This window comes from Zootoca vivipara, chromosome 3 (genome assembly GCF_965207765.1).
Source record: "Zootoca vivipara chromosome 3, rZooViv2.hap1.1, whole genome shotgun sequence".
Classification (NCBI taxonomy): domain Eukaryota; kingdom Metazoa; phylum Chordata; class Lepidosauria; order Squamata; family Lacertidae; genus Zootoca; species Zootoca vivipara.
Genome location: NC_142586.1, coordinates 48,461,486 through 48,489,189, shown reverse-complemented (window position 1 = coordinate 48,489,189; position 27,704 = coordinate 48,461,486). Strand labels below are relative to the sequence as shown.

General features: G+C 39.8%; 2 protein-coding genes across 4 annotated transcripts; both read left to right on the top strand.

The window, feature by feature from the left end:
* The first annotated feature begins 11 nt into the window (after positions 1 to 11).
* ZBTB24 (zinc finger and BTB domain containing 24) lies at positions 12 to 12,991 on the top strand. 3 transcript variants are annotated; one of them, XM_088667234.1, is made up of 7 exons: positions 12 to 101; positions 2,467 to 3,429; positions 4,915 to 5,082; positions 5,253 to 5,336; positions 6,226 to 6,309; positions 7,622 to 7,703; positions 9,165 to 12,991. In XM_088667234.1, exons 2-7 carry the CDS (start codon positions 2,472 to 2,474, stop codon positions 9,931 to 9,933), a joined length of 2,145 nt encoding a protein of 714 aa, XP_088523360.1. In that variant the 5' UTR covers positions 12 to 101; positions 2,467 to 2,471; the 3' UTR covers positions 9,934 to 12,991. The 3 variants fall into 3 exon arrangements, with proteins under 3 accessions (XP_088523360.1, XP_034965153.1, XP_088523359.1); XM_035109262.3 differs by having other exon boundaries at positions 9,111 to 12,991; XM_088667233.1 differs by lacking the exon at positions 12 to 101 and adding an exon at positions 1,535 to 1,642 and having other exon boundaries at positions 9,111 to 12,991.
* Positions 12,992 to 14,306: 1,315 nt separating this feature from the next.
* Positions 14,307 to 24,683, top strand: PPIL6 (peptidylprolyl isomerase like 6). Its single transcript, XM_035109264.3, has 8 exons — positions 14,307 to 14,538; positions 16,753 to 16,848; positions 17,701 to 17,889; positions 19,156 to 19,218; positions 20,626 to 20,773; positions 21,672 to 21,728; positions 23,258 to 23,393; positions 23,590 to 24,683. The coding sequence occupies exons 1-8, from the start codon at positions 14,437 to 14,439 to the stop codon at positions 23,699 to 23,701; spliced, it is 903 nt and encodes a 300-aa protein (XP_034965155.1). The 5' UTR covers positions 14,307 to 14,436; the 3' UTR covers positions 23,702 to 24,683.
* The last annotated feature ends 3,021 nt before the right edge of the window (positions 24,684 to 27,704 follow it).

The window sequence follows — 27,704 nt, the reverse complement described above, 5'->3', positions numbered from 1 at the left end:
CACTTCCGGGATGCGCGGCCGCCGCTTTTGGCCTGCGCGTTCGGCTTCTTGCTCAACTGCCTGTCACGGGGCTCGGGGGTCCGGAGCTTCCTTCGCGCGCGGTGAGTCTGCCTTCCCCTTGAAGCGCTGCTAACTGACTACCGAGGAGGGCTCTGCCTACCCCCCCTCAGTGTACGGAAGCGGCCAAGCGTTTAAGGGCGGCTCCTGCGCCTTCCACTCTTTCCCAGTCAGGGTGGTCCCTTGTCCTGCTCCTAGTTGACAGCAATTTCTGGTGTGGGGCTGGGCTGCCAGTGCTGTCTTTCCTGGCAAGGCTCTTGCGCCTTTTAAATTTTAGTTAGTTAGTTAGTTAATTTATTGTTCCGGTTCTCGACCAGCCTTTTAAATTAATAATCTCCCAAGAAGCAGGAATTCGGCAAGTGGAGCCTTTCTGGTATTTGGCATCTCCGCGCAGTGATGGAAGAAGCATCACCTGTTGAACTTCTGCTTATTGTCAAGAAAAGTAAAAAGGGACAGAGGATAGAATTTTGATGTCTTCCCACACAGACACCTCCCCCTGGAGAGAAGAGAGGAAAGAATGGGCAATTTTACTCCCTTTTCCGGTTCTTTATCTTTCTGTGATTATTATCATCATTATTATAACTCCCCTTTCTTCTGTTTTTGTTTTTCTCACTGGGTGTCAATGGGAGTCATTAGGTGGGAGGAGTTTAGAGAATAATAAGGAAGAAAATTAGTTTTGACTATTCTTTCATTAGTGAGATATTTCCCTCCTGGGACAAGTTCATTGGAAGGAACTTTAGCATTCTCTTGTTGTCTTAATGGAACTGTGATATAAAATGTTTCTTTGGAATGCATACAGCTTGATATCTTTGATGTTCTTAGCGATGGTATTGTGAGTAGATGGCACATGCAGATGACTATAGACAAAGCCTACCTCAGAACGGGACATGAAACAGCCAGTGCTTGTTTTTCTTTCCTCTAAACCTGCAAAAGCATTGGAAAAGAAAACCAGATGGTTTCTGCCGATATGATAAGCCCGATAGTGATCTAATAAAAGACTTTATTAAGACTAATTTTATTGAGCAAAGGTGGTTACTACACAATTCCTTATTCAAGGAAAATAATACACCTAAGTTTGAGGCTCAGGCTTTGCTATGCTATTTGGTTATATTGCAAGCTGCTCTGCATACTTTGAGTAGCAGAATGTTGTGCCCGGTAGATTCACAACCTCTGTGAAAAGGTCCTATAATTTTACAGTTATTTTCTACTAGGCCGTGAAAACCTGTCTCTTTTACCCTCCTTCCTCAAAATGCAAATTATTTATCTGGCTGCAATCTAGATTGAGTTATGCTTAGAATTTGGGATATGTGTATACTGAGAAAACAAGCTATGGGGAGGGGCCACAGCTCAGTGGTAAAGCACATGTTTTACAGATTCCGTCCTTGGCATCTCTAGGTGGGCCTGGGAGAGAATCCTTACTGGAAATCCACTGCCAATCAGTACTGACAATATTGAGCTAGTTAGTCTTGGTATAAGGCAGCTTTTTATATTCCTAAGAGGTATATTCTTGCTTTGGTCTCTTAAATCCATTTCTGGCATACAGTATTAATGCTACTATTTTCCTTACAACACTGTGTCTTCTAAGGTAAGCATTTCTTACCATGAATGCAATAAATACTTGAATACTTCATTGCATTGGTAAATTCATAGAAGTTGAGTTGGTCATTGGGTACTGGCCATAAAAGCCAAGTGTAGCCTCCATGTTCAAGTATAGATGCTGGGGCAACTAATTCTGTCACCATCAAGCTCTGTTTGAGAATTTCTGGTCTGCTGCTAATAGAAATAAAGCATTGGACCAGATGAACCTTAGGCTGCTCTAGAGACATTATTTATTTTACTTTGTCCTCGTGGTCCTTTATTGGGAACAGGAATAGAGAATTCTAAGCGGAAGAATGCTTGGTCAATATGAATAGTTTCCTTAGTAAATTACTACATTTATTTCTAAAAGTATCCCAAGCAAAGTATCCTTTCTGAAGACCAGGACAGTTGCTGACAGTTGGTGTAGATAATACTGAACTAGATGATGATGATGATGATGATAATTTATTTATACACCGCCCATCTGGCTGAGTTTCCCCAGCCACTCTGGGCAACTCCCAACAGAATATTAAAAACACAATAAAACATCAGATATTAAAAACTTCCCTAAACAGATGGACTGATAGTCTAACTGATACAATGCAGCTTCCTATCTTCATGGAGGAATACTCCATGCAACCAAACCAACAGGGAGAGATAAAAAAGCTAACTTCCAAGCCACTGTGGGAGACTGGGGAATCCTCCAGAACAGCAGTTAATGCTCTGTGTGGGGTTCTGCAATCGCCCCATGTGCATACACAAGGACTTTTCCAATCATGCAGAAGCTCCTTGAATGGCAGCAGTGTTTCTCAACCTTTGTTCTGTTTACAGCAACAATGGATGCAGCAGTTCCTGATGCTTCTGAGAAGCGTATAATCATCCACTCGCAAGTTCACAGAGATACTATTCTGGCCAGCTTTGAAGAACAGAGGAGAAAAGATTTTTTGTGTGATATCACTTTAATTGTAGAAAATGTTCACTTTAGAGCACACAAAGCTTTACTTGCTGCCAGCAGTGAATATTTTTCCATGATGTTTGTTGATGAGGGAGAGATTGGCCAATCGATCTATATGCTGGAAGGAATGGTGTCAGATGCTTTTGGTGCGCTGTTGGAGTTTATCTACACTGGTTCTCTGCAAGCTAATGAAAAAAGTACAGAGCAGATTTTAGCCACAGCTCATCTCCTCAAAGTGAACGATTTAGTAAGGGCTTACACAGAACAAGAGAAGAATTTTAGCACATCTGCCACGCCTACTAATGTGGGCACAGTAGCTGCCTTGACAAATGACAAAAAAAGTGAAGATCCACCAAAGCGAAAACGTGGAAGACCAAGAAAAGTAAAGAATATCCAAGAGGAAAAACTTGGTATATCTGCTGAAGATGCTCAGTTAAGAGAGAACAACTCTGTTCATAATAAGCAAAACTTTATGGATAAAGATGCTGTGGTGGAAGACAGACATTCCAATGAGGAGATTCCTGTAAGCAGAGAAGCAAGAGATACTGATCATGCTTGTAGTTCAGATGCTGCGGTGAGTGTCTCCACTGAAAAAGATGAGAACTATGATCCTAAATGCCAAAGTATACAGGCCAGTCAGAGTCGTTACAGCAAACGTAGGATACAGCGGTCTATCATGCTAAGAGATTATAAACTTATTGGTGATGAAGAGGACAATGGGTTGAAAAAGAGACATGATAGAAGAAGAAAATGTACAGGTTCCGAAGTTCAGTGCAAAGACTGTGGGAAGGTATTTAAATATAACCATTTTTTAGCTATTCACCGAAGAAGTCATACGGGTAGGTACTAATGATCAGTTTATTTCATTCTCATTCAATAATATAATTGTAGCATACCATAGCCACAATGCTTCTTAAACTGTGTTTTTTATTGAAATGTTTTAGCTAGCTCTTAAGGTATAATGTTATTTATATTGCATGACCATAGGATAATGATTTAACAGTTATATAAGTACAGTGTTACCTCTGGTTGCAGACCCGATCCGTTCCGGGGTGCCATTCGTACCCCGAAAAGTCTGCAACCCAAGCTGTGCTTTTGCACATGTGCAAAAGTGCAATAGAGCACTTCTGCGCATGCGCACGCGGCGAAACCCGGAAGTAAACACTTCTGGGTCCGCCGCGTTTGTAACATGAAAAAACGCAACCCGCAGCGGACGCAACATGAGGTATGACTGCATATAAATTAAATGAAAGAAATCCAGTTACAAATTGGATGAAATCACATACTAAAAATCATTATATAGATACGGTAGTTTAAACAAAAAGTCCAATTTGAAATTTTCTGTAGCAGAAAAAAAATTTCACACTCCAAAAGTTGAGAAAACAAAACCCATATGCCACATAACATCCTATTTATGATATGAAAAGCAACTATTGACTCTATATAGACTGCATTCAGATGTTCCTTTTTGTGTATATATATTTTGTTGCGTGATACAGCGCAAAATATTTACATAGCATAGAATACTGTTGTTTAAACGCTGCTTGGTTTTTCTAGAATAATCTTTTACCGAATCATCAAAACATTTCATTAAAACATTTCATTAAAACTTCAACATGGAACTTTGGCAAGCTTTTAACTTTCAGAAGAGGATCTGATGGAGGTGGCTTCTCCATAATATTTTTCTCAATATCGCCCCCCCCCAAATGTAATGCAATAATGGTCAGCTGCTATGGTTTATGGGGATGGCAGTGGACTCACATTGTCATGATCATTCATTGCCCCTATGTATCTTGGCTGGGAAGGTCTGCTTTCTAAGCTTAAGATTAAGTCAGTGGCCTTTGGCATTGCCCTGATTCTTTGCTGTTCCATTGGCAGTGTGATAATATTAATACTGAGCAACCTTGCAGGGCAGTTGTTAGGATTCCTGAGAACATACCATATTTACTCAAATGTAATGTGCACCTTTTTTAGCCAAATCATGTTGCAAAAATGAGGGTGCATATTAGATTTGATTACAAGCTTGAAAAACAATGCAGACATAGCAAACACTTTTTTGGTTTCAAGGTTTTGAAAATTGAGGTGCACATTAGATTTGATGGTGCATTAATTTGTGTAAATACAGTATGTGAAGCACTTTGAATACCGTCAAGTTATTAATAATGATTTCACGATAACCATTCCATTTATTTTTTCTTACCCTACAGTTTTGAAAAAAAATGTTTGGGGTTTTCTTTTAAATAAATAAATAATGTGGTTTGAATTTCTGTCAACTTGAATTGTCTAACTATTTGCCACTCACAAACCTGGTACCTTGTTTTTAGGGGAGCGCCCATTTAAGTGCAGTGAATGTGGTAAAGGCTTTTCGCAGAAACACTCTCTCCAAGTTCATGAGCGAATGCATACTGGAGAACGGCCATACACTTGTACTGTTTGCAGTAAGGCTTTAACAACAAAACATTCGCTCCTGGAGCACATGAGCCTTCATACAGGTAAAGTCAAGAGCATTTTAGCTGTGCTAAGAGTGTAAATTAATTAGCAAATAATTGTTTGGTTGGATCAGTTTCTAGATCCATTAAGCCCAACATTGTTTCCAACCACAGAATGATATCTGTTGTGTTTTCTTTGAAATATCTTCTAAACTCCTCTGCTTTTCTTTCAGGTCAGAAGGCTTTTACTTGTGATCAGTGTGGGAAATACTTCAGCCAAAAGAGACAACTTAAGAGTCATTACAGAGTTCACACAGGTATAACAAATTTAAGAGGCATGGTGGATTTTGTTGGAATTTTTTTAGCACATTGTCTTTCTTACGTTTTTCAAATGAGTCTCTTTTTAATAAGTGTATCAAGCTATCAGAGGGTATTTATATATTAGTTCCATGCCAAGGAGAAATGTGAGTCTTTTGAATGCTTAGCTTGAATATTCCCATCTTTGAGGCTATTCCAGAGTTGAGGATACCGCCTCAAGGTGAATTTGTGTACAAGCATGGACAGGAGTGTGAGCCACACTTCCTCCAGACACACTTCTAGCACAACATAACTCTTCTTGGGAAGAGTGCAACTACTGGTCCCATGCATTTCCCAATGAGGGAGATGTATGATTACAACTTTGCACATCCCCTCTCCATCCCAAAGCACAGTAAAAGTAGCATAGATTTCCTTGTACTTTCTGCTTCTACATTCTTCATGATTTTCTAACTTTCATTTAAACCATATAACATTGGGTTGCAGTGCCAATATGTGTGTAGCACCTCTGGTCTTGGGCTCCAGAGGGAAGCTAGAAGTGGCAAACATGATCGTTTTGGTCCACAGAAGCCTATGTGAACTTTAATGTTCTGCTTTCGCTCTAATACTCTGCTGTCAGTAGTATTTAAAACAACTAATGTTGTGATGGAAACAATATTTAACCAACTCAAATCTCTATAAATACCAGAAGATAATATTCTTTCTATTACTGCCTTGTGTTGCTTCTCTTAACTGTGGCATTGGTTTGATTCGGGATATGTCAGATTTGTATGTTTGTGCTTTGTTATTGTGACAACTCTGTTGGACCAAAAGGCAGGACAGACATTTTAATAAATAATAGTAATAGACTCAGAAAAGATAATGGATACCTATTTTTCTCTTTGTAATAAGGCCATTCTTTGCCAGAATGTAACCTGTGTCATCGCAAATTCATGGATGCAGCTCAGTTAAAGAAACATTTAAGAACACATACAGGTAATGCCCCTCCATATTTCTCTCAGATAAGAGACAGTTGTCCTTTGGGTTTGGCCTCTGGGCATAGCAGTGTGCTGGAACACACAAACCTATAGTTAAGTGTCAGGTCAAAGAAGAGATCTGCCCTCCAACTGGGAGAGTTTAGCACCAGCTAGGCACAAATTGATATTCACATTGGGAATGTTGATGGACAGCTAAATTGGAAGAGACAACAATATGCCCCAGAGAATAAATGAGGTTGAAATGGATTTTAATCTGTACTGGTGAATCCTAAACAGCGCTGAATCCATAATGTGCAGGACTTTACTGATACAAAGCAGACTCCTTGTGTTTCCTTTAGAGAACAGAGGGATGTGGAGGCTATGTGATTGAAAGCCATGAGCAGAATGACAAAAAAGAAATATGGATAAGCTCTTGCCATTTTGGATAACATGCAGCAGATTAAAATTAGTAGTAGTAGGATTTATTAGTCACTTCTTTGTAAGAAAGTCTCCAAGCTACTTATATTGAAAAACATAAATATATTGTACCTTTTTAAAAAAGAAGAAAGGCAATATAAAACATGAAAAGTTTTCAATAATTCAAACAATGCCCCCCCAACCAAATAAAGCATTGTTTTTCTAACAAAATGAAGTGTTATACTGTGAAAGTTTTCTGTAAGCTTCCTTCTCATGTTACCTCAGTGGTATGGGACCTTCCAGCAACATTGAAGGACTTAAGCTGTGTGGAAGGAAGCCACAATGCTATTCCTTCCCAGGCTAGCATAGGGGAAGCAATGCTTGCAGGAAAAGGAGCTGCATGCACTGTGAATTCCTTCCATATTGTCTAGCAACGGTTTAGGAACAGTACAGAAGGAATACTTGATGCAGATGCTTCCAGCAACTGACATCCTAAGCTACTTTGATGTGGAAGTAGAGCATGATGGATGCTATCTCTCTTCTTTTTTGTGTGTTGATTAGCCATGATATTTGTTGAATATTACTTAGATGAAAAAGAGTCCCTTCTTTTCCAGTGCTCTTTAAATTCTGACAGGCTTTCTAGTTAACCCCAAATTTATTGCCACGATTGTCTCCCTACAGCCAGAATACTCCCTATATGTGGTAGCTGCTATTCTATTTGATGCTCTGCGGTCATAGCTCTTGGTATGTTCCATCAGAAACAGTGTGCTGGTATAATGGTATTTAGAGTGGTGCTGTTGTTTCATTAGTAAGATACTGCTCAGATATCAAAGTCCCACACACTGTAATTGAGTGTATTTTTAAAATCATGCTAGTCTTTAATTATAAACAGTGGTATCTTGCTGTTTTTGTAGGTGAAAAGCCATTTACGTGTGAAATTTGTGGCAAGTCCTTCACAGCAAAAAGCTCTCTCCAGACTCACATAAGAATCCACAGGTATGCTATTCCTCCTTTTGTTTTGTGTGGCTGCATGTCAGGAAGAAGTTTTTTTATCGGAAATGCTTTGGGTCTAAATTGTTGCAGACTGGTGTCCACTGTAACTACAGAAGTTGAATATTTAGCTGAAAATACTAAATGGGATTTTTTTGAACAGTTTAAAAGCTAACCTTGCACCCCAAAGTATACTAAAAATTGTTCTGTGGGCCAGCTACAAATCATATGTATATAAAAGCAGGTGTCTTTAGCCAATGCTCAGCCTGCTCAGAGTAGATCTGCTGAAATTAATTGACTTGACCAACTTAATTTTAATGGGCTTACTCTGAGTAGAACTTAGTTGGGTAATGATTTGGTCACTCATGAAGGGCTTTGGAAGCCTACTGTTAAAAGGTTGGGAAGATGGGGATGCAGAAAATGTGACTGGAACATGGAAGGAATGCAATGTCTTTTCAGGTCAGTTTCACACCTGATCTCAAATTGCAGGAAAGGCAACTGTTTCCTGCAAGGCAGTGTGGAAGACAATGATGGTGTCATGCCACCCTTAGTGGCAGCCTAGAATAGCAGGGAAAAGAAAAGGCCAGTCTGGCTTTGCCTACTTGGCATTCTGCAAGCTCTTCCCAACTACTATCAGTGTGCTCATCACAATGATGGGGACTTTGCTGATGTAATACAACTTTATCAGCACAGTCAAAATACTCCCAGTTCCTAAGACAACATTTCTAGCCCCCTGCTGGCAGTCTTCTAAATAACAGCAGCTTAAATGTGTATGTGTTATTTATATGATTACAGGTAGGTAGCCGTGTTGGTCTGACGCAGTCAAAATTAAAATAAAAAATCCTTCCAGTAGCACCTTAAAGACCAACTAAGTTTGTCATAGGTATGAGCTTTCGTGTGCATGCACACTTCTTCAGATACCTTCAGATTCTTCAGACACACTGAAGAAGTGTGCATGCACACGAAAGCTCATACCTATGACAAACTTAGTTGGTCTCTAAGGTGCTACTGGAAGGATTTTTTATTGTTATTTATATGATGTTATCCACTCTGAGCCCGGCTCTGGCTGGGGAGGGCGGGGTACAAATAAAATATTATTATTATTATTATTATTATTATTATTATTATTATTATTATTACTATTACTACTACTACCGGTACTACTACTACTATGGAAGCAAGGGGGCGCTGTAGGCCTGGCTATGGCCTCCGCTGTAGCCTGCCTACTTCGTTACTAGGCTGCTGTCTACATGCCAACTTGGTAAACTAGAGATAATACCATACCAAGGCAATGCGGGCAGCATAAGTACACTGGGGTTGTCCTGTCTCGCACTGTGTCATGAATTTTTGTGAAATGTCTGTGTCCTCCAAGCTTTCACGTACTTCATGAAGCTAACCTGTCTTCCCTTGCAGAGGAGAAAAACCTTATACATGCAGCATTTGTGGGAAATCTTTTTCTGATTCCAGTGCCAAGAGGAGACACTGTATCTTACACACTGGCAAAAAGCCATTCTCTTGCTCAGAGTGCAGCGTGCAGTTTGCGCGCCTAGACAATTTGAAGTCACATTTAAAGATCCACATCAAAGAAAAGCAGCTACAGGAAGCAAGCAGTGCTCCCCACAGCAGCAGCAGCAGCAGCACAGATGAAGTCAGGAACATTCTTCAGTTGCAGCAGTATCAACTCTCCACTTCTGGAGCACAGGAAATCCAGCTGCTGGTCACAGATTCTATGCACAATATCAATTTTGTGCCCAGCCATAGCGAAGGTATTAGCGTTGTCACTGCAGATGGCACCCAAAATGTGATGACGGACCATGCAGCCAGTCTTACCCTTCTCACTCAGCCACCCCAGCAGCTACAGAACTTGCTCCTTTCCACCCAGCCAGAGCCAGCAGACCAGATTCAGAATATTAACATTGTGAGCAGCCAGATGGAGACGCCACAGGCTGAGCAAGTGCACGTCATCACGCTCTCTAAAGAAGCCCTGGAGCATCTGCATGCCAATCAGAATCCAGCAGAAGTGCTCCAGATCACCACAGGAACATCACATCCAAGCCAGCACCTGCAGGTGGCTCAGGAACCAAGCCAGGAGTTTCGCATAAGCCAAGCTACAGTCCTACCTCCTCAAATTAGCAAGGGACAGACTCAAACTGTACATGTCTCTGAATCACCTCAGCAGTCTCTGACTGTAGGCCAGTCATCTGATGATCATCATATTGAGAGGCAGACTTTTTAAAATAAGGGCTGTTTTGGTTCTTTATTTATTTATCAAAAAGTGAAATGATGTTAAACCAAGTCATATTTCACCTACAGTATCTATTTAAGTTTGCATTTTGGTAATACTGATGGTTCACTTTATTGTAAAGCTGAGTATTTTTTATTTTTTACGTTTTCTTAACTTAAATATATATTGATCCATGCCTATTTTGCCTGAACTGCAATAGTTATTGAGATAGTGTTGGTGTGATCCAACCATTTTATCTGTTTCAGTGAAAAATAGCTTTTCACTTGCTTTAGTCTCGCATTTAAGCTGATGGGATGTAAAAATTAACTTCACCTGTATCATGCACTATATAATTATGTGCTTGTTTCCAGAGTTCTGCTTTGCTCTTGGATATCTACAGAGATTATTATTATTTTTTCCTTCCTTCCTTTCCCATGAAAAAGCAGTAGTGCTTATTTTTGTGCATTACAATGCAAGCTGGAACATACATATTGCCATTTTATATGTGCGAATACATATTGCAAATACATGTGCAGTATTGCCAGTTAAACCACAATTTCCAATCCATTTTTAAGACTTGTCTTGATGTATAAGCATATGTGTGTAATTTAAAAAAGATGGAAGAGTAAAGTTGGGCTTCTGACCACGTGTGGACAGGCTATCCTGAAAGCGGCCACCTACAGGCTAAAAAAAAATATTGTTTTTTTTGGTTTGGGTTTTACATTAGGCTTTGCCTATTCACATAATGATTCACCTCTAGTTGTATATTGGCCTATTTCAACAATTGTGGGCTAGTAAGCCATGATTTATTAGACCAACAAGTGTTGTGACTGTGTATTCCCTCCCCTCTTCCATCCTATTTTCTCTCTTGCATCTTAATGCAATGCTTCTGGGATTTCTTAAATGACAGCTTCCGATTATGAACTCGGAAACAGTTGTTTAAGCAGCAGGGAGGGAACGTGAAGACATAACGTTCATTCTCAGTCTGCTAAACCACTGTTTTACTGGACCTGAAATAGACCATAGTCTAGTTCTGCTTGTTGTGGAGAGGAATTCATATTCTACTTCGATAATGCATTTTTTTTATAATAAATGTTTATTAATTTTCCACAATAGAAAAGAGGTTTACAAAAAAAATTAAAAGAGGGGAAAAACACAAAAGACAAAAATACACAATACAAGAATCAAAAAAGAAAAGAAAACCACATAATAAGAAAATAGAAAACTATATAACTTATCTTTATCACAGTGTAGATTGGGACCTCCTCAGGTTCCCGTCCCTGTGTTTCTTAAGCACTTTTCTAATTAGCAAATTCTACCTCTATTATTCACCTTTAATACTACATTTCTTATTTTCTTATTCTAAATAACCTCTTCAACTAATCCACAGTTTTGTTTACCACTTAATTTCTATTCTAAAATATTACTTTAGCATAATTTTTTAAATACAATTTAAAATCTTTCCATTCTTCATCAATTGCTTGTTCTCCCTGGTTGCGGATTCGTCCGGTCATCTCTGCCAGTTCCATAAATTCCATCATCTTCATCTGCCATTCGTCAATCGTTGGTAATGTTTGTTGCTTCCAATATTTAGCAATCAAAAGTCTCGCTGCTGTAGTGGCATGCATGAAAAAAGATACCTTTCTCTTGGGAATCTCCTTCCCGCTACTTCGATAATGCATTGTTGGCAGATAGCCACCCTCTGATAAACATTTTGATGTGCATTTGGCCTCTGCTTTTCCCTTTCTTGGTCCAGCTTGCACAACAGTTTGCACATCCAGCCACCCTTCTTCTGGGAGGTTGGAAGTAGATCTGATACAATTGACTATAAGGAAGCTTCAACACCATTGTCTGCACCAGTGGAATAATACTATCAATGTTGGAAGTAGAACCTTCCAGGTTATCTTTGCACCCTTTTGCTATCCATGCTTAATGGTTGGATGTGGTGCTAAGTTGTGTTAAGGGGAGATGCTCTTGATACAGTCAAAGTTAAGGACAAATATTCATGTCATATCATGTCTGCAATCACCCATATACCTATTCACTGCAATACGGTGGGCACCAAAAATATGTCACTTGCAATCAATGCATCTTTTGACTGTTTTTGTCATGTTACTCACTTTTATCCAGAGACCATGCAGTATGCATATGTGGAGCTACACAATCAAATCCTCCTCTTCACTACAGTGGAAGAATGTGTCCAGAATGCCTCTCTGTGAACATATGCATGCGCATGCATGCACACGCACACACGCACACACTGAGCTGTCCGGTCTAGTGAAGTAAATATACAAAACCCTGGGGAGTGTAGTAAGGACCTTGCCACAAATTGCTGGTATTACATAAGAATGTTTCTTATGTAAACATCCAAACATGCTCTTCTTGCAAAGGTGATATAATGTGATGATGAGAATAAGCTATTAATAATCTTTGATTCAGTTAGTCACTCTGCTGATAGTATCCTTATAGCCAAATCATAAACTTTCTGTGCCTTAGCTTTTACAACAGAAAAGCTTTTACAGCAAAAAATAAAATGAGAATGAACATTCATTATCTCTGCAAAACAACATAATTACTCTCAAATGCAGGATACCTTAATCACAAATTTAAATTTTAAATGCAGTTTCATATTTTGCCTTGAGAACACAATACTGTTTTTATTCTACAGTAGGTTAAAAATGGTTTCATAATTAAAGATTTAAGATGGCACAAATCTCAACTGGTTTCTTAAAAACTATAACTCTTTAATTGGTAACAGTAAAAATACATCATAAATATCAAAGTTTAATTGGATATATTTTTTTAAATATGTTATTTAAAAAAATTCAAAGGGGGAAAGTTGGGAAAAAAGACATTATTTCTGGGGGATAAATTTCCAAATTGTAACAGTTCGTCCTTTGACTTTATAATTCTGTGGTGACTGATGCAGTTGCAAAAATAAATCACTAGGTGAAGGGAAAATAATGCTGTTTCCTCAGTTAAGGGTTAAATTTTAATGCTTATACATATTTACTCTTGTATGTGAAATGGAACTGTTTCTCCTTTAAAATAAAAACAATGCATAAATTCATCCTTCTAGCATTTTTCTCTGTGTAGTTTATCTGCATGCTGCAAACACTTCTTGCTAGCCGGGAGCTCATTCGCATCCTGTTTGTGTCAACCTTTTTCCCCAGTCAGATTTTCTGATTATGCTCCTGCAATATGAATGACAAGCACATAAATAATTTGTTCTAGAAATCATAAATATTTACATAAAATTAAAGGCAAAGCAATGTTGTTATTTTATAAAATCATCCAATTACAAAAGTAACATTCATTTGACTTGCTTCTGCATATTTCCAATACTGTAATGGAAAATAATGTTACGCATCTATAACCTAGATAGTTGCTACAGGAATAAATAAAGTTATGAGCTATCCAGAAAACTGGTTCTAATAACTGTAAAAGCATTAAAATGATTTATTGTTGTTGTTGTTGTTGTTGTTGTTGTTATTATTATTATTATTATTATTATTATTATTATTATTATTATTGATTTACCCTGGAATACTTTCATATGCTTAATGTGTCACATTGTTCCCTGGGAACAGGGATAGATTGCTAAACCACTCTGAGAATTGTAGCTCTGGGAGTGGAACAGGAGTCTCCTAACAACTCTCAGTACCCTTAACTCACTGCAGTTGCCAGGATTTTTAGGAATCATTACTGATTAAAGTGGTATACTGCTATAAATGTATAAATTGTGACTGCATGGCAAAAATATACAAGAATACAACTATCAAAATAAATTGTACATAAATACCGTATTTTGCTTACTTAAAATTTACTCTCTGTCAATTTTATACTCTTCCAAGCTGCCTACATAGAATCAATGTGCCATTTATATATCTAAACATTTAAGTAAGGCCGTGATTTGAAGTACAGCAGGGCCATTCTAATTCTATTCTAAAATCACTGGCATCTGCAATTGGTTTTTTTAAGGGGTTTATAAATTAATACAAAATATTGTCATAAATAGTTACCCAATAAAAACAAGGGGGATATCTGCAATACTTGTATGAGGCTTTTTTTAGATCTCACTTTGCTAGGCATAGCTTAATCAAGATGTCACCTGTACAACATGAGAATTATTTAGTTGAAATGTTTGGATTCTGTAATCTTACCTCAATCATAATCACAACTAAATAATAATAATAAAGTTACAATCTCTCACTAACTGCAGTAAAAAGAGGGAGAAGGTGGAAAATCTGAACACTGTATAACATTCCCCAACATCTGACTTAGGGTCACTCACAAGGTGATTGGTTCTGTCATCTTGTACTGTGTAGAAATACTAAAGAAACCAAGGACCAATCACAGGCTAGCAGAACTCAGAGTGGCACAGAATGCCTGCATCTGATTGGAGTCTCTATGGGGACCAGGATTGTTTTTATTCCTTCTCCCGGATGTTTGAGGGGAAGGAGGCAACTAAGGCAACAAGGAGAAGAGGGAGGGAAAGAGAAAACTTTGTGAAGGATGTGGAAAAAGGGTGCTGTGCAGCCTGTGAGGCTGCAAGAGGTGGAGGTTGTAGGGCTTGTCACAGAACCCTCCTTTCACATGGCAGCATATGCAGCTGAGGTAAGTTGCAGACCTTTTTTCTTCCTATTGGAGAAACTTATTAACATCATTCTTCCTCTTCTTTGTGTGCTCTTTATGTAGACTGTATTCCTCAGCTGTTGTATTATGTATACAGTAGTTGCAGGTGTTGAATACAAAGCGCATCCTTCCAGAGCACAGTTGTGGAATTGGCTCTCCTTACACACACACACACACACACACACACACACACACACACACACACACACACACAAATAGCTTAATTAAGAAACTTGCCACTTCCATTGGCTTTTCTGAAACATCTGTTATAAAGTACCCTCGTGTAATATTTTATAAAGATACAGGTATTCCAGATAATTTTGAATTGGAAATTAGGGTAATTTGCATAAGGTAATTTGCATTGGAAAACTATCAGTTTGAATGTGAATATGTTTATTTTCATTGTATTCAGTAACCAAAGTAAACATTTTGAAACTGCCAAACTTGCCTAATACTGTGTTTGCAGTTGGCATCCATTCAGTGTTACTAATGAACAAATGAAATGGATTTTTTCTGCACAGAAATGAAGCACTTGGGGGGATTTTGCCACATCACTGATATTTTATCAACCTTTGCTTGATAAAAATGATTCTTTAACATTTAATATTTAATCCACAGAACTGAAACTGCAGTCTGTGGTAACCCACAAGACTTTAAAGCAGAGCTTTTCATGTGACACACTTTTAAAAAATGCATCATTTCGCGACACAGTAATTCAATTTTACTAGCAAAGCGGAGGTAAAACTAACCCCTTTCCAGCTCCAGGAGGAGTGTGGGGAGCTCCGTTCATGCAACACACCTACACACTGCAGCCGGCACACAAATGTGTCGTGACACACAGTTTGGAAAGCTCTGCTTTAAAAGAACCAAAATTTCCAACTCCCTGATTCAAAAAAAGATGGTAATGGTAGCAAAAATCTTTTTTGCCCACCTTCCAGGTGTTTGCCTTTAATTTCTAAACCACTTTATATGTTTGTGCATCTCTCTCTGAGTGTGGCCACATGGAAGAAGGAACATTCCAGCCCCACATCCTTGAATTCAGTCAGCGGCAATGCTTCCTAGCTGTGCTTCATTTGAAAATGACACATTCATGTTCATGGATATCACTACTGAGAAGCGGCAGGCAGCTCTTCTGTGTCGATGACAGGCTCTGTTTTTTCCATATGTCTGCATCTCCAAGGCACATGAGGACCCTCTCTTGTCTTATGTGGCCTTTGACACTTCAATAAACAAATTTGGCTGCCTAAACACAAGAGAGTTTTATTACACAGAGAATGAAGGGAAATATTGGAAACAATGGAGGAGCTCAGTGAGAGGAATGAAAAAGGAGGGATTAAGATGGACATCTGTTTATAAATATCCATCTTTATACTCCTGGTTGAGTGCTGAGACTTGCTAGGAATATGATGGTTGTATCCAACACTGTTGTTCCATTTATTCAGTGGATTTCCCCCTGCTCTCCTCCTCCCTGCAGCCCACCCTCCACAGCCTCAAAATCTATTCCAAGGGCTTTGGGAACCCTCCAGAGCATATTATGGAGGCATACAGGGAGAGGAGACAAAGGAGAAGCCTTCTGTGGCAAGAGGAACTCTGCATGTGCAGCACTGGCTTCAACCCTATGTCCCTGCAGGATCAGTTTGGGACCTTAGGAGTATGCAGGGAAACAAGGATGCCAAAAGCAAGGCCTAAAACTAGCCACTGCCCAGGCAAAGACACAGAGCAAGTTCTGCTGCATTAGGGCCAATGGACTACAGGGTGTGTGGCTATGCTGGTTCATAGGGAGAAAAAGTGGGATTGTAACTCTCACATCGATCCTGTAAAGCAAATGACTGTTATGTTCTCCATATCGCAGGATGTGTGACTGTGAAGAGTGCAATGAATACTCAGTAAGTTCATGACGGAAGAAAGATGTGAACTTGGGATATCCTAACTTTTAGCTCATTGTCTTTGCCACTACCATTCTAGTGTTCAAGCTGCTTTCAGGAGTAAACAGAGAAGGAATTGACCTTATATTTTGCCATGGTTTTTACTCATCACCAGTACAACTCATCCATCCCCATGGAAATACAGTAGTGTGAATGAGATAAACAAGGCAAAAGTACAGTTATGGATTGATTCCATCACCACCAAGTATAAAGAGATTTTTTTTATAATTTCATTTTTTACATATATTTTCATTTTCTCTTGAATAACCAGGGCCTGAGGAAACGTTTTCCAAAAAAGATAGCAGAGCCAAAAGTGGTTCCTTTGCTGCAGTTTGCATGGGATGAATATTTACAGGAGAAAAAAAAGGTATTTTTTCTTCTCTTATTTCCAGAACAGAGTGGATTGGTTTGATTTTGGTATTACAGCAGACACACTCTCCTGAAACTTTCAGACTGAATGATTTATTTATTCTCCAGGTTCTGGTCATAACATCTTTTCAGGAAATGAGCCTGCATTTAGTCTGCATTGAGCACACAACAAGTAGGTTCCGTGTCTTGTACCCACAAACTCATAACACAGGGGAATCTGAAACTCATAACACAGGGGAATATGAAATGCATAACACGGGAGTCTGGCACCCACAGACTAATAGCATAGCAATATGATTGTAGCCTTTCCCACTGATGGACACTAGTCTAGCCCAATAATGGGGAACCTGTGTCCTTTCAGATGTCATTCTGTTACATCTCTCATTGTCTCTGACAATTGGCCACGTTGGCTGGCGCTAATGGGAGTCCAACATCATCTGGAGGGACACAAGCTCCCCATCCTTGCATAGCCTTTTATTTGAAATGCCACACCCTTATTCCAAGGAGTTTTGCTGCTCTGCCTTGCTGCTTCACAGGACAAAGTTGAAGCTGTCCAAGTTCTGTCCAAATTGTGCAGGCATTGTGAGGAACATTGGAGGAGGTACATGAATAATATGGTACTTCCCTAGTTAAGCACTAAAAAAGGGCACTGTAGATTACACCATCTGCTCCAAGACATAGACCATCACTCTGCTTCCTGGAAGTGATGACACCTGACTTCAGGGGAACTTAAGCATGGTGCTGCCGATAGAACTGCTATTCTGCAGGTTTTCCCCATTTGTAAAATCTGCATGTTTAATTTTTCTATTAAATGCCTGCTGATTCTGAAACACTGCCATTTTCATCACAGGAGTTAAAAGGGGAAACATGGGAATATCCTTCCAACGTGATGTGCTTTATTGATGGCCAGCTTGTTGGAGATGAAAAACAGCTGTTACAGTGGGCCTATGAAGTTTGGGATTATGATGACTTCAAGCCTGTTGCACTTTATGAAGCAATTACGCAGGATTTTCTCACTAAATACATGAGAAACAAGCAGGTAGGTTATTGGTTTTCCAAAGAAAATAGGTCTGTGAACAATATTGCACCTTCAAAATGTGTCTTCAGCTAGAGCGTTTCACTGCTGGTCACCATATTTTAGATTGGCTGTGATCCTGTGTGACTCCATTATTTATTTATTTTTGCCTTTGGAGGATTAGAAATGTTCTGTGGACTTGCACATGCATGCACCTCTCCAACCTTTTTAAATTTCTAAATTCACTAACCATAGTTGCTGTCATTATCTAAATCAGGTGGACTTTCCTAAGAACTATTTTCCAAATCATATTTTGCTAACTCACTTCAAGTCATGGTTTGGAGGTTAGTACTAACCATAATTTGCCTGATTCAGACATCACAGCAAACTGGTAAGAAGAAATCAGAAAATAGAAGGGGGAATTGGCATAGAAAATGGAGAGTGCCAGCCTGCCACAGATTCCTCATCCTCCAAATCATGCTTTGCTGTATTGTAATGTGATATCTGAACCAGGTCATATGGTGTATGACTTTGCTTGCTTGCAATACGGTCAACTCTCAACTTATGCAGGGGTTATGTTCCAGGGATAGTGCATGAAACCCAAACAGCATGTAATCAAAACACACTCTCCCTGCACCTCCGAACACTCTTTCCTGGGTACCCTATGTTACCACTTTGATGTCCATGGAAGAAAGGTAGAGTATAAAAACGATTGCCTTGTGGGTCATAACTGGCTATGGCAAGAAAATGCTTTGTCCTTCAATATGAAGGCTCTTTGCTAACATTATTCTCATTTCAATTTTTGGGAGAAAACAACATGGTTTTGGAGCTTGTGGGGAAGGCCCACAAGGCCCCATCCTATGGATGGCTGACTACCGGTAGTTCCTTGAAAGCCAGTTTGCTCATGGATGGATCTTCTCCCCGCCTCCTCACACAAGTTGCACAGCCACAGGGGAGTTTGGGGTATGTTCTATGCTTCCTTAGTTTAATCCCAAAAGGACTTGCCAGTGGCTTAAGAAAAAAAACATGCACCCTAAAACATATAGAAACTTCTGCATTGAACCAGAGTTCTTTGGCAGCTTAGCTGATGACAGGATTTCTTAGAAGTAGGAAATTGGATAGTGGCAACTTAAGAGATGCAGAATGCATTGGGAGGCTTCTTGCTTATGGGATTCAACCTTTTACTTTCTGAAGCATGACTAATGTTCAAAAGAGAATCTTTATCCAATTAGTCACTGTGTTCTATTTTGACAACTGGTTTTGCCTTTTTTTCTTTATCTTTTTTGGCAGCATGTGTTTGTGTACTTTGAAATATCTATTCAGGCGGAGCCTAAAGGAAAATTGCTATTTGAGGTAAGTGGCTGAAAACAAATCAGACCTTGGCATTGGATCCAGTGCATAGCATTTTTTTAAAAAACACAACATTCAACTCCAAGGAACTGCAACTCATTCAAATGAAGCATATATGCATGTGTTTAAAAGTTAATAGAAAAATGTTACAGGCAAAATTCTGTTCTAGATCCACTGCCCAAGAGGCTGTAGGGTTCAATGGAAGTTCTGCTATACCAGCGGAATGTGGGATACATGACCACCATTGAAGTACACTGGTGGAACATTTGGCTACTGGAGCTCTGCTGCCAGCAAATATTGGTCAGCAGAACAGTCACATCCAGGCAAAGTCATTTGTGCCATTTCCTGGGCCTCGGCCCAGTATACCTGAAGGAGCGTCTCCACCCCCATCGTTCTGCCCGGACACTGAGGTCCAGCGCCGAGGGTCTTCTGGCAGTTCCCTCACTGCGAGAAGCAAAGGTACAGGGAACCAGGCAGAGGGCCTTCTCGGTAGTGGCACCCACCCTGTGGAATGCCCTCCCATCAGATGTCAAAGAGATAAATAACTACCTGACATTTAGAAGACATCTGAAGGCAGCCCTGTTCAGGGAAGTTTTTAATGTGTGACATTTTAATGTATTTTAAATCTTTGTTGGAAGCTGCCCAGAGTGGGTGGGGAAACCCAGCCAGATGGGCGGGGTACAAATAGTAAATTATTATTATTATTATTATTATTATTATTATTATTATTATTCTCTACTGCTATCGTAGCACCAGCCCCATACCTAGTGTAAGGAACTTCTCTCCCATTAGAGTTTAGGATTGGATCGCAAATGTATTAATTCTTTCTGAATGCCCAATGTCTTTTTGTGGTATTCTGATCAATTGATTGCTAAAAGCTGAGTGAGTCAAGAAAATGTGGAGGTGTAACGCATAGCAGGGGCAGAGGCAAGTAGCAGCCTAGCAGGCATTCATATTCCCATTGCAAACTAGAACTACAGATACAATTGAGGAGAAGGAGGTGGCCGTACAGTTAATGCTTGCTGTTGCTGAGCATGAACCAAGATGAGCTGGATGGGTGGGGTAGCTGCTCAAAATGGTTACAATAGGCACAGCCTTATGATGCTGCGCTGCTCAATGTTTGTATTCATTTAAGCCTAGAATGGTTAGTAGATAATCAACAGACTAATCGATTAAAAATATTTTGATATACTGAAAATATCCCCTCATTAGTTGAAAGTATATTTTAGCTCTCTCCCCCACCCCCTATTTTTATACAATAGCAACTTGACAAGTACCATCTTATAAGAGGCATTCCCTCTTTGGAAAATTGTCCATTTTGTGGGGGAGTCTCTGCTAACATGACAAAGGGCCTTATTTGGGACTGAGCTTGTAGAAACTTAACACATGCTTTCTATCTCCATTGTGCAGCTCTATTCTGATATCTGCCCTAGGACATGTAAAAACTTCCAGTATTTGTGCTTAGGGGAGAAAAAGAAGTCTATGTCTGGGCTTCCACTTACTTATCGTGATTCTATCTTTCACCGACTTGTAAAAAATGGCTGGATACAAGGAGGAGGTGGGTATTGAAACCTGTTTATACAATAAATACACAATGCAACTTTCCTGTCTTACTTGACATGTATAATTGCGTTTTGCACTCATCAGACTGCTTTGACATGATACTAGTATTGATACCAACCTTCCCAATCTTCCCAATCCCGTGGCTCTTCAGATGTCATTGGGACTACTGTACATCCTCCTTCATCCTTAACTATTGGCCATGGGGACTGGGGAGATGGGAGATGTCACAACACCTGGAGGGGTAACAGGTTGAGGAAGACTGATGTATGCATTCTCATTACAAGATAAAAAAGCCATTCTCCCCCCACCCTTAGCCCTCTCTCTCAAAAGCTTGCAAACAAATCACTCTGGAAATTTGTTGCAAGTATATGAGCAGGGATCCATAAATGGAGGGCTCCTACCAGTGTGGGTTTCCCCATTCACTTGGACTGAGCCAGTTGCTTTGCAAACCCACTCCTTTGTATGCACTGAAGATAATGGAGCCAGTGTGCATGAGAGGATTTGGGTAAGAGTGAAAAACAATGGTCAGGCATTGATTACCTGTCATGCTGCTATTTCTCAGCCAAAAACCCAACTATTTGACAATATTTTAAGAGAAATTAGGGAATTAAGTGGGAAGAGAAGATAATCATATTGAGGGTGTTGTGCAGATTTCATTGTATGGGAGCCTTTGGGTCAAATAGAACCAAACCTAAAAATAGTGTCAATTCAACATAAACTTGCATAAGTGTAGAGATCTCTGCTGAAAGCAGTCATTAATCATGCTGTTTGCCACTCCTATTAGATAGTGTCATGAAATTATATTTAATAAGGTGACATTTGGAAGTTTCATGCTCTTTTTCTAATACAAAAAGGTAATTTCATAACCTTTGTTTTTCTCAATTAATATACAGATATAAGGGGAGGAAGAGGGACTGGAGGAGAGTCAATTTATGGACCTTTTTTTGAAGGTAGGAGCATGTTCTTCAAATGTCCTGGTGACAACAACTGGGAGGCATAATCTATGCTGAATATATTGTCTGAATACAAAATGTACAAGTGTAATAGACAATGGGATTCAATTAAGCACAAAATGCATGTTTTTCAACTACCCGCTGGAAATTAGTTAAATCGACTGAGTGATTTTCTACATGAGGTTTAAAGTGAATTTTGCTTCCATCAGATGTGTAGAGCACATTAATAAGAATGTCAGCTTGCATTACAAGTGCTCACTTTCTCTTCTTCACAATGATCAGATGTTTGTGTGCAGAAGATACTAAAAGGCAGCTTAAGGCTCGTGTGTAAAAAGGCCTGTTGTATTTTGATTGCTGGCAATTTATCATTTTGGCAACCATATGCCTGAAAAATCCAAACTAGAATGAGTGTGAGGAAATGAATAGCTGCAAATTTAAGTGAACTTGTAGATATGCTGCTAAACAGAGTGAAACTTAATCCTGGAGAAAGTGTTTAGAAAAAGACTGAATAATATATTTTTTATGGTCAATGCAGAAATGCTGTTAAAAGTGGCACATTCATTTTCTGAGGGCATGTTGTGAATTTTTTTGCCCCACTCTCCTGCCAACCTAGCAGTTCGAAAGCACGTCAAAGTGCAAGTAGATAAATAGGTACCGCTCCGGCAGGAAGGTAAACAGCGTTTCCGTGCACTGCTCTGGTTCACCAGAAGCAGCTTAGTCATGCTGGCCACATGACCTGGAAGCTATATGCCGGCTCCCTCGGCCAATAGAGCGAGATGAGTGCCGCAACCCCAGAGTCGGTCACGACTGGACCTAATGGTCAGGGGTCCCTTTACCTTTACCTTTTACAACACTGGTTGCCACAGAGTGTGGAATCAGATAACCTTATAATTGGTACATATTGGTGATAACCTTGCTACATATTGTGATTTGGGGGAAAACCGGACATGGATATTGTTTGGGGCAGGTTATGCACACTATGCAGCTCTCACCTTTCCACCTAAAAAGTTCAGAACTATTTCAGGTTGTTTAGCTGATAGCTTAGTGTGCACTGTGGCAAATGGGTGAGGAAGATGAAAAATGGGGAAAATGTGAATGAGTGGAAAGAACACTGCTGCCATTTATAAACTGTTTGGAAACAGTATACCTGAAGGAGCGTCTCCACTCCCATCGTTCAGCCTGGAAACTGAGGTCCAGCTCTGAGGGCCTTCTGGCGGTTCCCTCACTGTGAGATGTGATGTTACAGGGAACCAGGCAGAGGGCCTTCTCGCTAGTGGTGCCTGCCCTGTGGAACGTGGCCGCCCTCCCATCAAGCATCAAGGAAATAAACAACTATCTGACTTTCAGAAGACACCTGAAGGCAGCCCTGTTTAGGGAAGTTTTTAATGTTTGATGTTTTATTCTGTTTTTAATCTGTTGGGAGCCGCCCAGAGTGGCTGGGGAAACCCAGTGGATGGGCGGGGTATAAATAAATTATTATTATTATTATTATTATTATTATTATTATTTATTAAACTGTTTCCTAGATGAAAGTTTTGCAGTTCTCCATGACAAGAGAGGTGTTCTTGGAATGGCCAACAAAGGACGCCACAGCAATGCATCTCAGTTCTACATCACACTACAGCCAGCACCCTACATGAATGAGAAATATGTGGCTTTTGGGTATGTGTAAGAGCTCTGCAGTATACAGTATCTCAAGTGCAATGTTATACTGTAGTTAAAATATGGAAGAGGCATACTGCTTACCGTAATTGGTGGATGTGGTATCTATATTTGTACAGCATGACAGCAGTGACTAGACATGAAAATAAGTAGAGTGACTTCCTAGTACTTACCTAGCTTTCCCCCTCTTTTTTAGACAGGTGATCGAGGGCTCAGAAGTTCTCCGGGAACTGGAAGCAGTGGAAACATTCAATGAGAGGCCAGTTGTAGAATGTAAAATTGTTAACTGTGGAGTATTTCAGCCATAGCCATGGATGTTAGATATATATTGTTTTACTGTAATGCATGACAGTGTTGTTTTCTGAACATAGGATTTACTTCTGCTAATTTTTTTGAGGGGGTTAAATATAAAAGTATTTTTTTCACTTTGAAAAAAGAAAAGAAAAACATGTTGTGTCCTTTTCCATTCTAATAGTTTCATTGCCAAAACAGCCTTACACTTGAGACTACAGGATCTTAGGAACCTAATTTAATGTATTAATGTGACCACTATGCAGAGAGCTCTCTTAAGTGCACCCAGGGAGCTGCATATGTGCATCAGGACTCAAGTCTTGTTTTCTTTAAGCAACAGCCTCCCAGTTCTGGACCATACACTGCTTGTGAAACTCTTCTCAAAAGTTAGAGCTACGATTCCTAGTACCCTCAACAAACTACAGTTCTCAGGATTCACTGGGGTAAGCTATGCACTTTAAATGTATGGGGGGGGCAGTCACAATTTATTGGCCAATCAGAAGGTCAGCAAATTCTGTTTAGCTTTTCCACCTTAAATTTATAGGTTTCATTTCCCCTTAAAATTCAGTTTTCTGGGTTGAACATTTGACCATCCTTGTCAGAACAGCCTAAAACCAAAAAATAAAATAAAAATACTTTCGTAACCAAAACTAACACGAAACTGCAAACAGTTCCATTTCGTTATGTTGCCTAGTGACCAACATAATGCTGCAAATTTTGAATGCAACTCAGATCCTTCCAGAATGTGATTGTAGCACAGGCTGGCTGTTGCCATTTTTAATGTTTGTTTCTTATTCCCCACCCCACCCCACCCCACCCTACCCCTTTTTTGCCTTACTAATTATTCAACTGAATAGTAAGACTGGGTGAATCTGACCTGTGATATGGCTAATGAATGAGGGAGCCACTATGTATAAAGGTGAACATAGATTAAAGAAAGGTTCTGCAGTGGTTAGTCCTATGATCTGTTATAGCTGACAAAATAAACTGTTCACCATATGTTTGCTGAAGGCTAACTGCCTGATTTATAGCGCAGTTAAGAGTACGGGTTTTATGCATTCTGTGGCAAAACACTTGATCAGGTTGGTCTCATGATATAATTTGATAAAACAGAGGTCAAGATAACAGAGAGACTGAGAAACCTTACTAAATGAGTGAGATATAAAGGAGTGTAGAATACTGAAATAATAGAGATTCTGAAAACAGTGATTTCTACAGACTGCGCTGCCCAGAAAAATTATGCGAGCACACAGCAGCTTAGGCTCACCATATCTGAAGGGCACTTCATATCCAAAGGGGGGGGGAGCACTATCACTGCTCAGTAACATATTTAACTCTTGGTGGCTGGATAGCTATCAAGCCATGAGATATGACACTGAGTCAGACCATTGGTCTATTTTGCTAAGTATTGTCTATCTGGGAGGCAGGCTTTTTTTCTCAGCTCAGCAAGCACTGAGGACAAGCCAGGGACCATACCTGGGACCTTTATGGAAAATGTGTTCTCTCCCACTGACATTTTCCCAGTCAAAATTCACCTCCCAAGCTGTTTTCTCTCTGTGTCTTTTCCCTCATAAGGAAGCAAGCAATTGGGCCAGGGTGATTTTGAACAGGAAAAATAGCTCAGTGGGAAGAGCATGCCTGCCTAAGGGGCCTCGCTGGTTTTCTACTGACTGCAGGTTCCTGTGACTGCCTTTCTTTTGAAATAAAATGCCAGGACAAAATTGCCTACTACTTTGCATCCTGTACAGTTTGGCTAAATTTATAATGGATGCTTTAGTTGAGATTCCCGCATTGCAGGGGTTGGACTAGATGACCCCCTGGGACCCTTCCAATTCTACAATTCTATTATACTAATGCATGACTTTTTCCACTGGTTGACTGCATTATATAGACAAATATATTTCGCTTGAGATTTGGAAGGCTTCTTCACCCAGCTTCTTATACTGAGGGGATCCAGCTAGTGTTTGTTGTTATATATCTGAGCTTCAGATTCCCACACCATCCCTCTTCTCTTCTGGCCTTGCTGTGAGGAGGCTGGAAGCTTTTGTTTCTGAAAGTAATTAACTACAGTACACTACAGTTTAATCTTAATAACTTCAGTTGATCATTTATTCTATCATGATCTCTATTCGGGATGATCTTAAACCCGCATTTAGAACAATTATGTATACCCCACCCTATTTCTTTAAGGCACAAGAAAGTTTAAATACATTCAGAACATGGTAAGAAAGAGACATCAATTGCACTCTGTTTCTCATTTGTTTTGGGAGCCAGAGTGTCTTAGCTGGCTCATCTACAGACTTTGAAAGAGGTTGAAAAGGCACTTTTTTTTTACTCCAGTTGACATTTTAAGAGATTTTTTCTTGCTAAAGCTAAGTAGCTATCAAAAAGATTCATTAAATATTCTCCTAGGAAGTGACAGTGTGTCCTTTTATTGGGTAAATGGATGTCCCTAACAAAAAAATGTTAAACTGTAATTGGTACTGTCTTTCCTCAGTCAGCTGAAATGAAACAGATGCATACTTAATAAGAGGCTTACTACATATATTTTTCTGATGCAAGCTATAATGTTCTTGGCCATTCTCCTCATGCTTTGGCTGTGCATCCTGTGTTTGTAATGGGGATCCATTTAACAAAGAGTGACAAGAATCCTCTCTCATTTTCCAGTGTTTTATCACAACAGTCCCATGGGTGAAGGCCACATTAAGTGCGGCCTTGAAAGAACAGGAGGTACAAGTGCAGCATGCTTCTTGTCACTTCACATCTCCATGTTGTCTGACAATTTTATTTACCTGGACATTTAGAACCTTCCTTTCTGTGTGCAAATCAAGTAGGTTCATTGCACAAGACCTAATGAGCTATTTCACAATCTGAATTTTCCAGTATGTGACTGAATCCCACCTGAAAATAGTGATACGGTAGTGTAGAAGCACTCCAAATTGCATACTTGCACCTAGCAGAAGATTGGTAGTAGTGAGCTGTGCACAAGCTGTTTACCGTACTTCTCTGCTATTTCTGATACTCTCATTGAGGAATGTCAGTATTCCTGGAACACTATTTGCAAGCTGCTCTGTAGGTCAATTTCCACCTAAAAAGAATAATCAGCCAGGAAAGTGGTGCTGTAACTGGAATTGACATTCATTCTATCCTCTTACAGTTTTAAGTGCATACACAGCCTTTCCATACACCGTTGTCCCTGGCCCTTGTATCTGGATTGAAGTTTCACGTCAGTCACACAGAGTTCATTTAAGATGTTTTGCTGCCCTAAGCAAATGAACTGCATGGTCCAATTGGTGTGACCAGGGCTTCCTGGTAATGTAGCACAGGATCCTGGCCATCATGTGTGGCTGCCTGGAGCAGCCCAAGCCTTCTGCCTGGATATCCTCTGCACATAAGCATTGCAGTATTACAAAGCGTGCACCTATATGCAACACTGGAACACCAGAGAAACTGCTTGGTTTTTAGTCTGCCCAGTCAGCTCTCCTGTTAAAGATTGACTTCAAGTCCTCTGGCAGTCATTATCCCTCATCCTTGGTTAAGTCTGTTTTTAACGAGATATTTTACATTGTTGTGACGCGCCCTGGGACCTTGCAGCGAAGGGCAAGTAACCTAATACAGTAATATTTTAGGCTCCGGACTTAATGCATTGTCTTCAACGTCTCTGCTTTTAGGTGATATTTGGTGGGCAGCGAGGCTTCTGCTCATTCTACTAAGTGGAGTTAGGCCCTGACATCACTACTGCCCGTCTGGTTTTTGTGGCTTGCTAAACGCAAAACGTATTTCTGACGCTGTCCAAGGCCAAGAACTACCAGTTAATAATTTCACATTGAGGCTTAATCGCTTTTCTCCTATCACAAAGCTATTTTTAAGTGATCCCAGCTCCAAAGATCAATATTGATCTTTTAACGACACCCGCGTCTACAAAGCAACACATGATCTAATTTTCGCACGAATTGAGACATCGAGTGACAAGCGAGCGGACGTCGAAGAAGCCACGCCCGCTCCGTCGGGATATTTCCA

Coding starts and splice junctions, on each gene's coding strand:
- ZBTB24 (XM_035109262.3), top strand. CDS start 2,472: ATGGATGCAGCAGTTCCTGATGCTTCTGAGAAGCGTATAATCATCCAC. Junction 6,310..7,621: donor ACATTTAAGAACACATACAG/GTAATGCCCCTC, acceptor CTGTTTTTGTAG/GTGAAAAGCCATTTACGTGT. Junction 7,704..9,110: donor ACTCACATAAGAATCCACAG/GTATGCTATTCC, acceptor CTTCCCTTGCAG/AGGAGAAAAACCTTATACAT.
- PPIL6 (XM_035109264.3), top strand. CDS start 14,437: ATGTGGAAAAAGGGTGCTGTGCAGCCTGTGAGGCTGCAAGAGGTGGAG. Junction 14,539..16,752: donor TGGCAGCATATGCAGCTGAG/GTAAGTTGCAGA, acceptor TTGAATAACCAG/GGCCTGAGGAAACGTTTTCC. Junction 17,890..19,155: donor AATACATGAGAAACAAGCAG/GTAGGTTATTGG, acceptor CTTTTTTGGCAG/CATGTGTTTGTGTACTTTGA.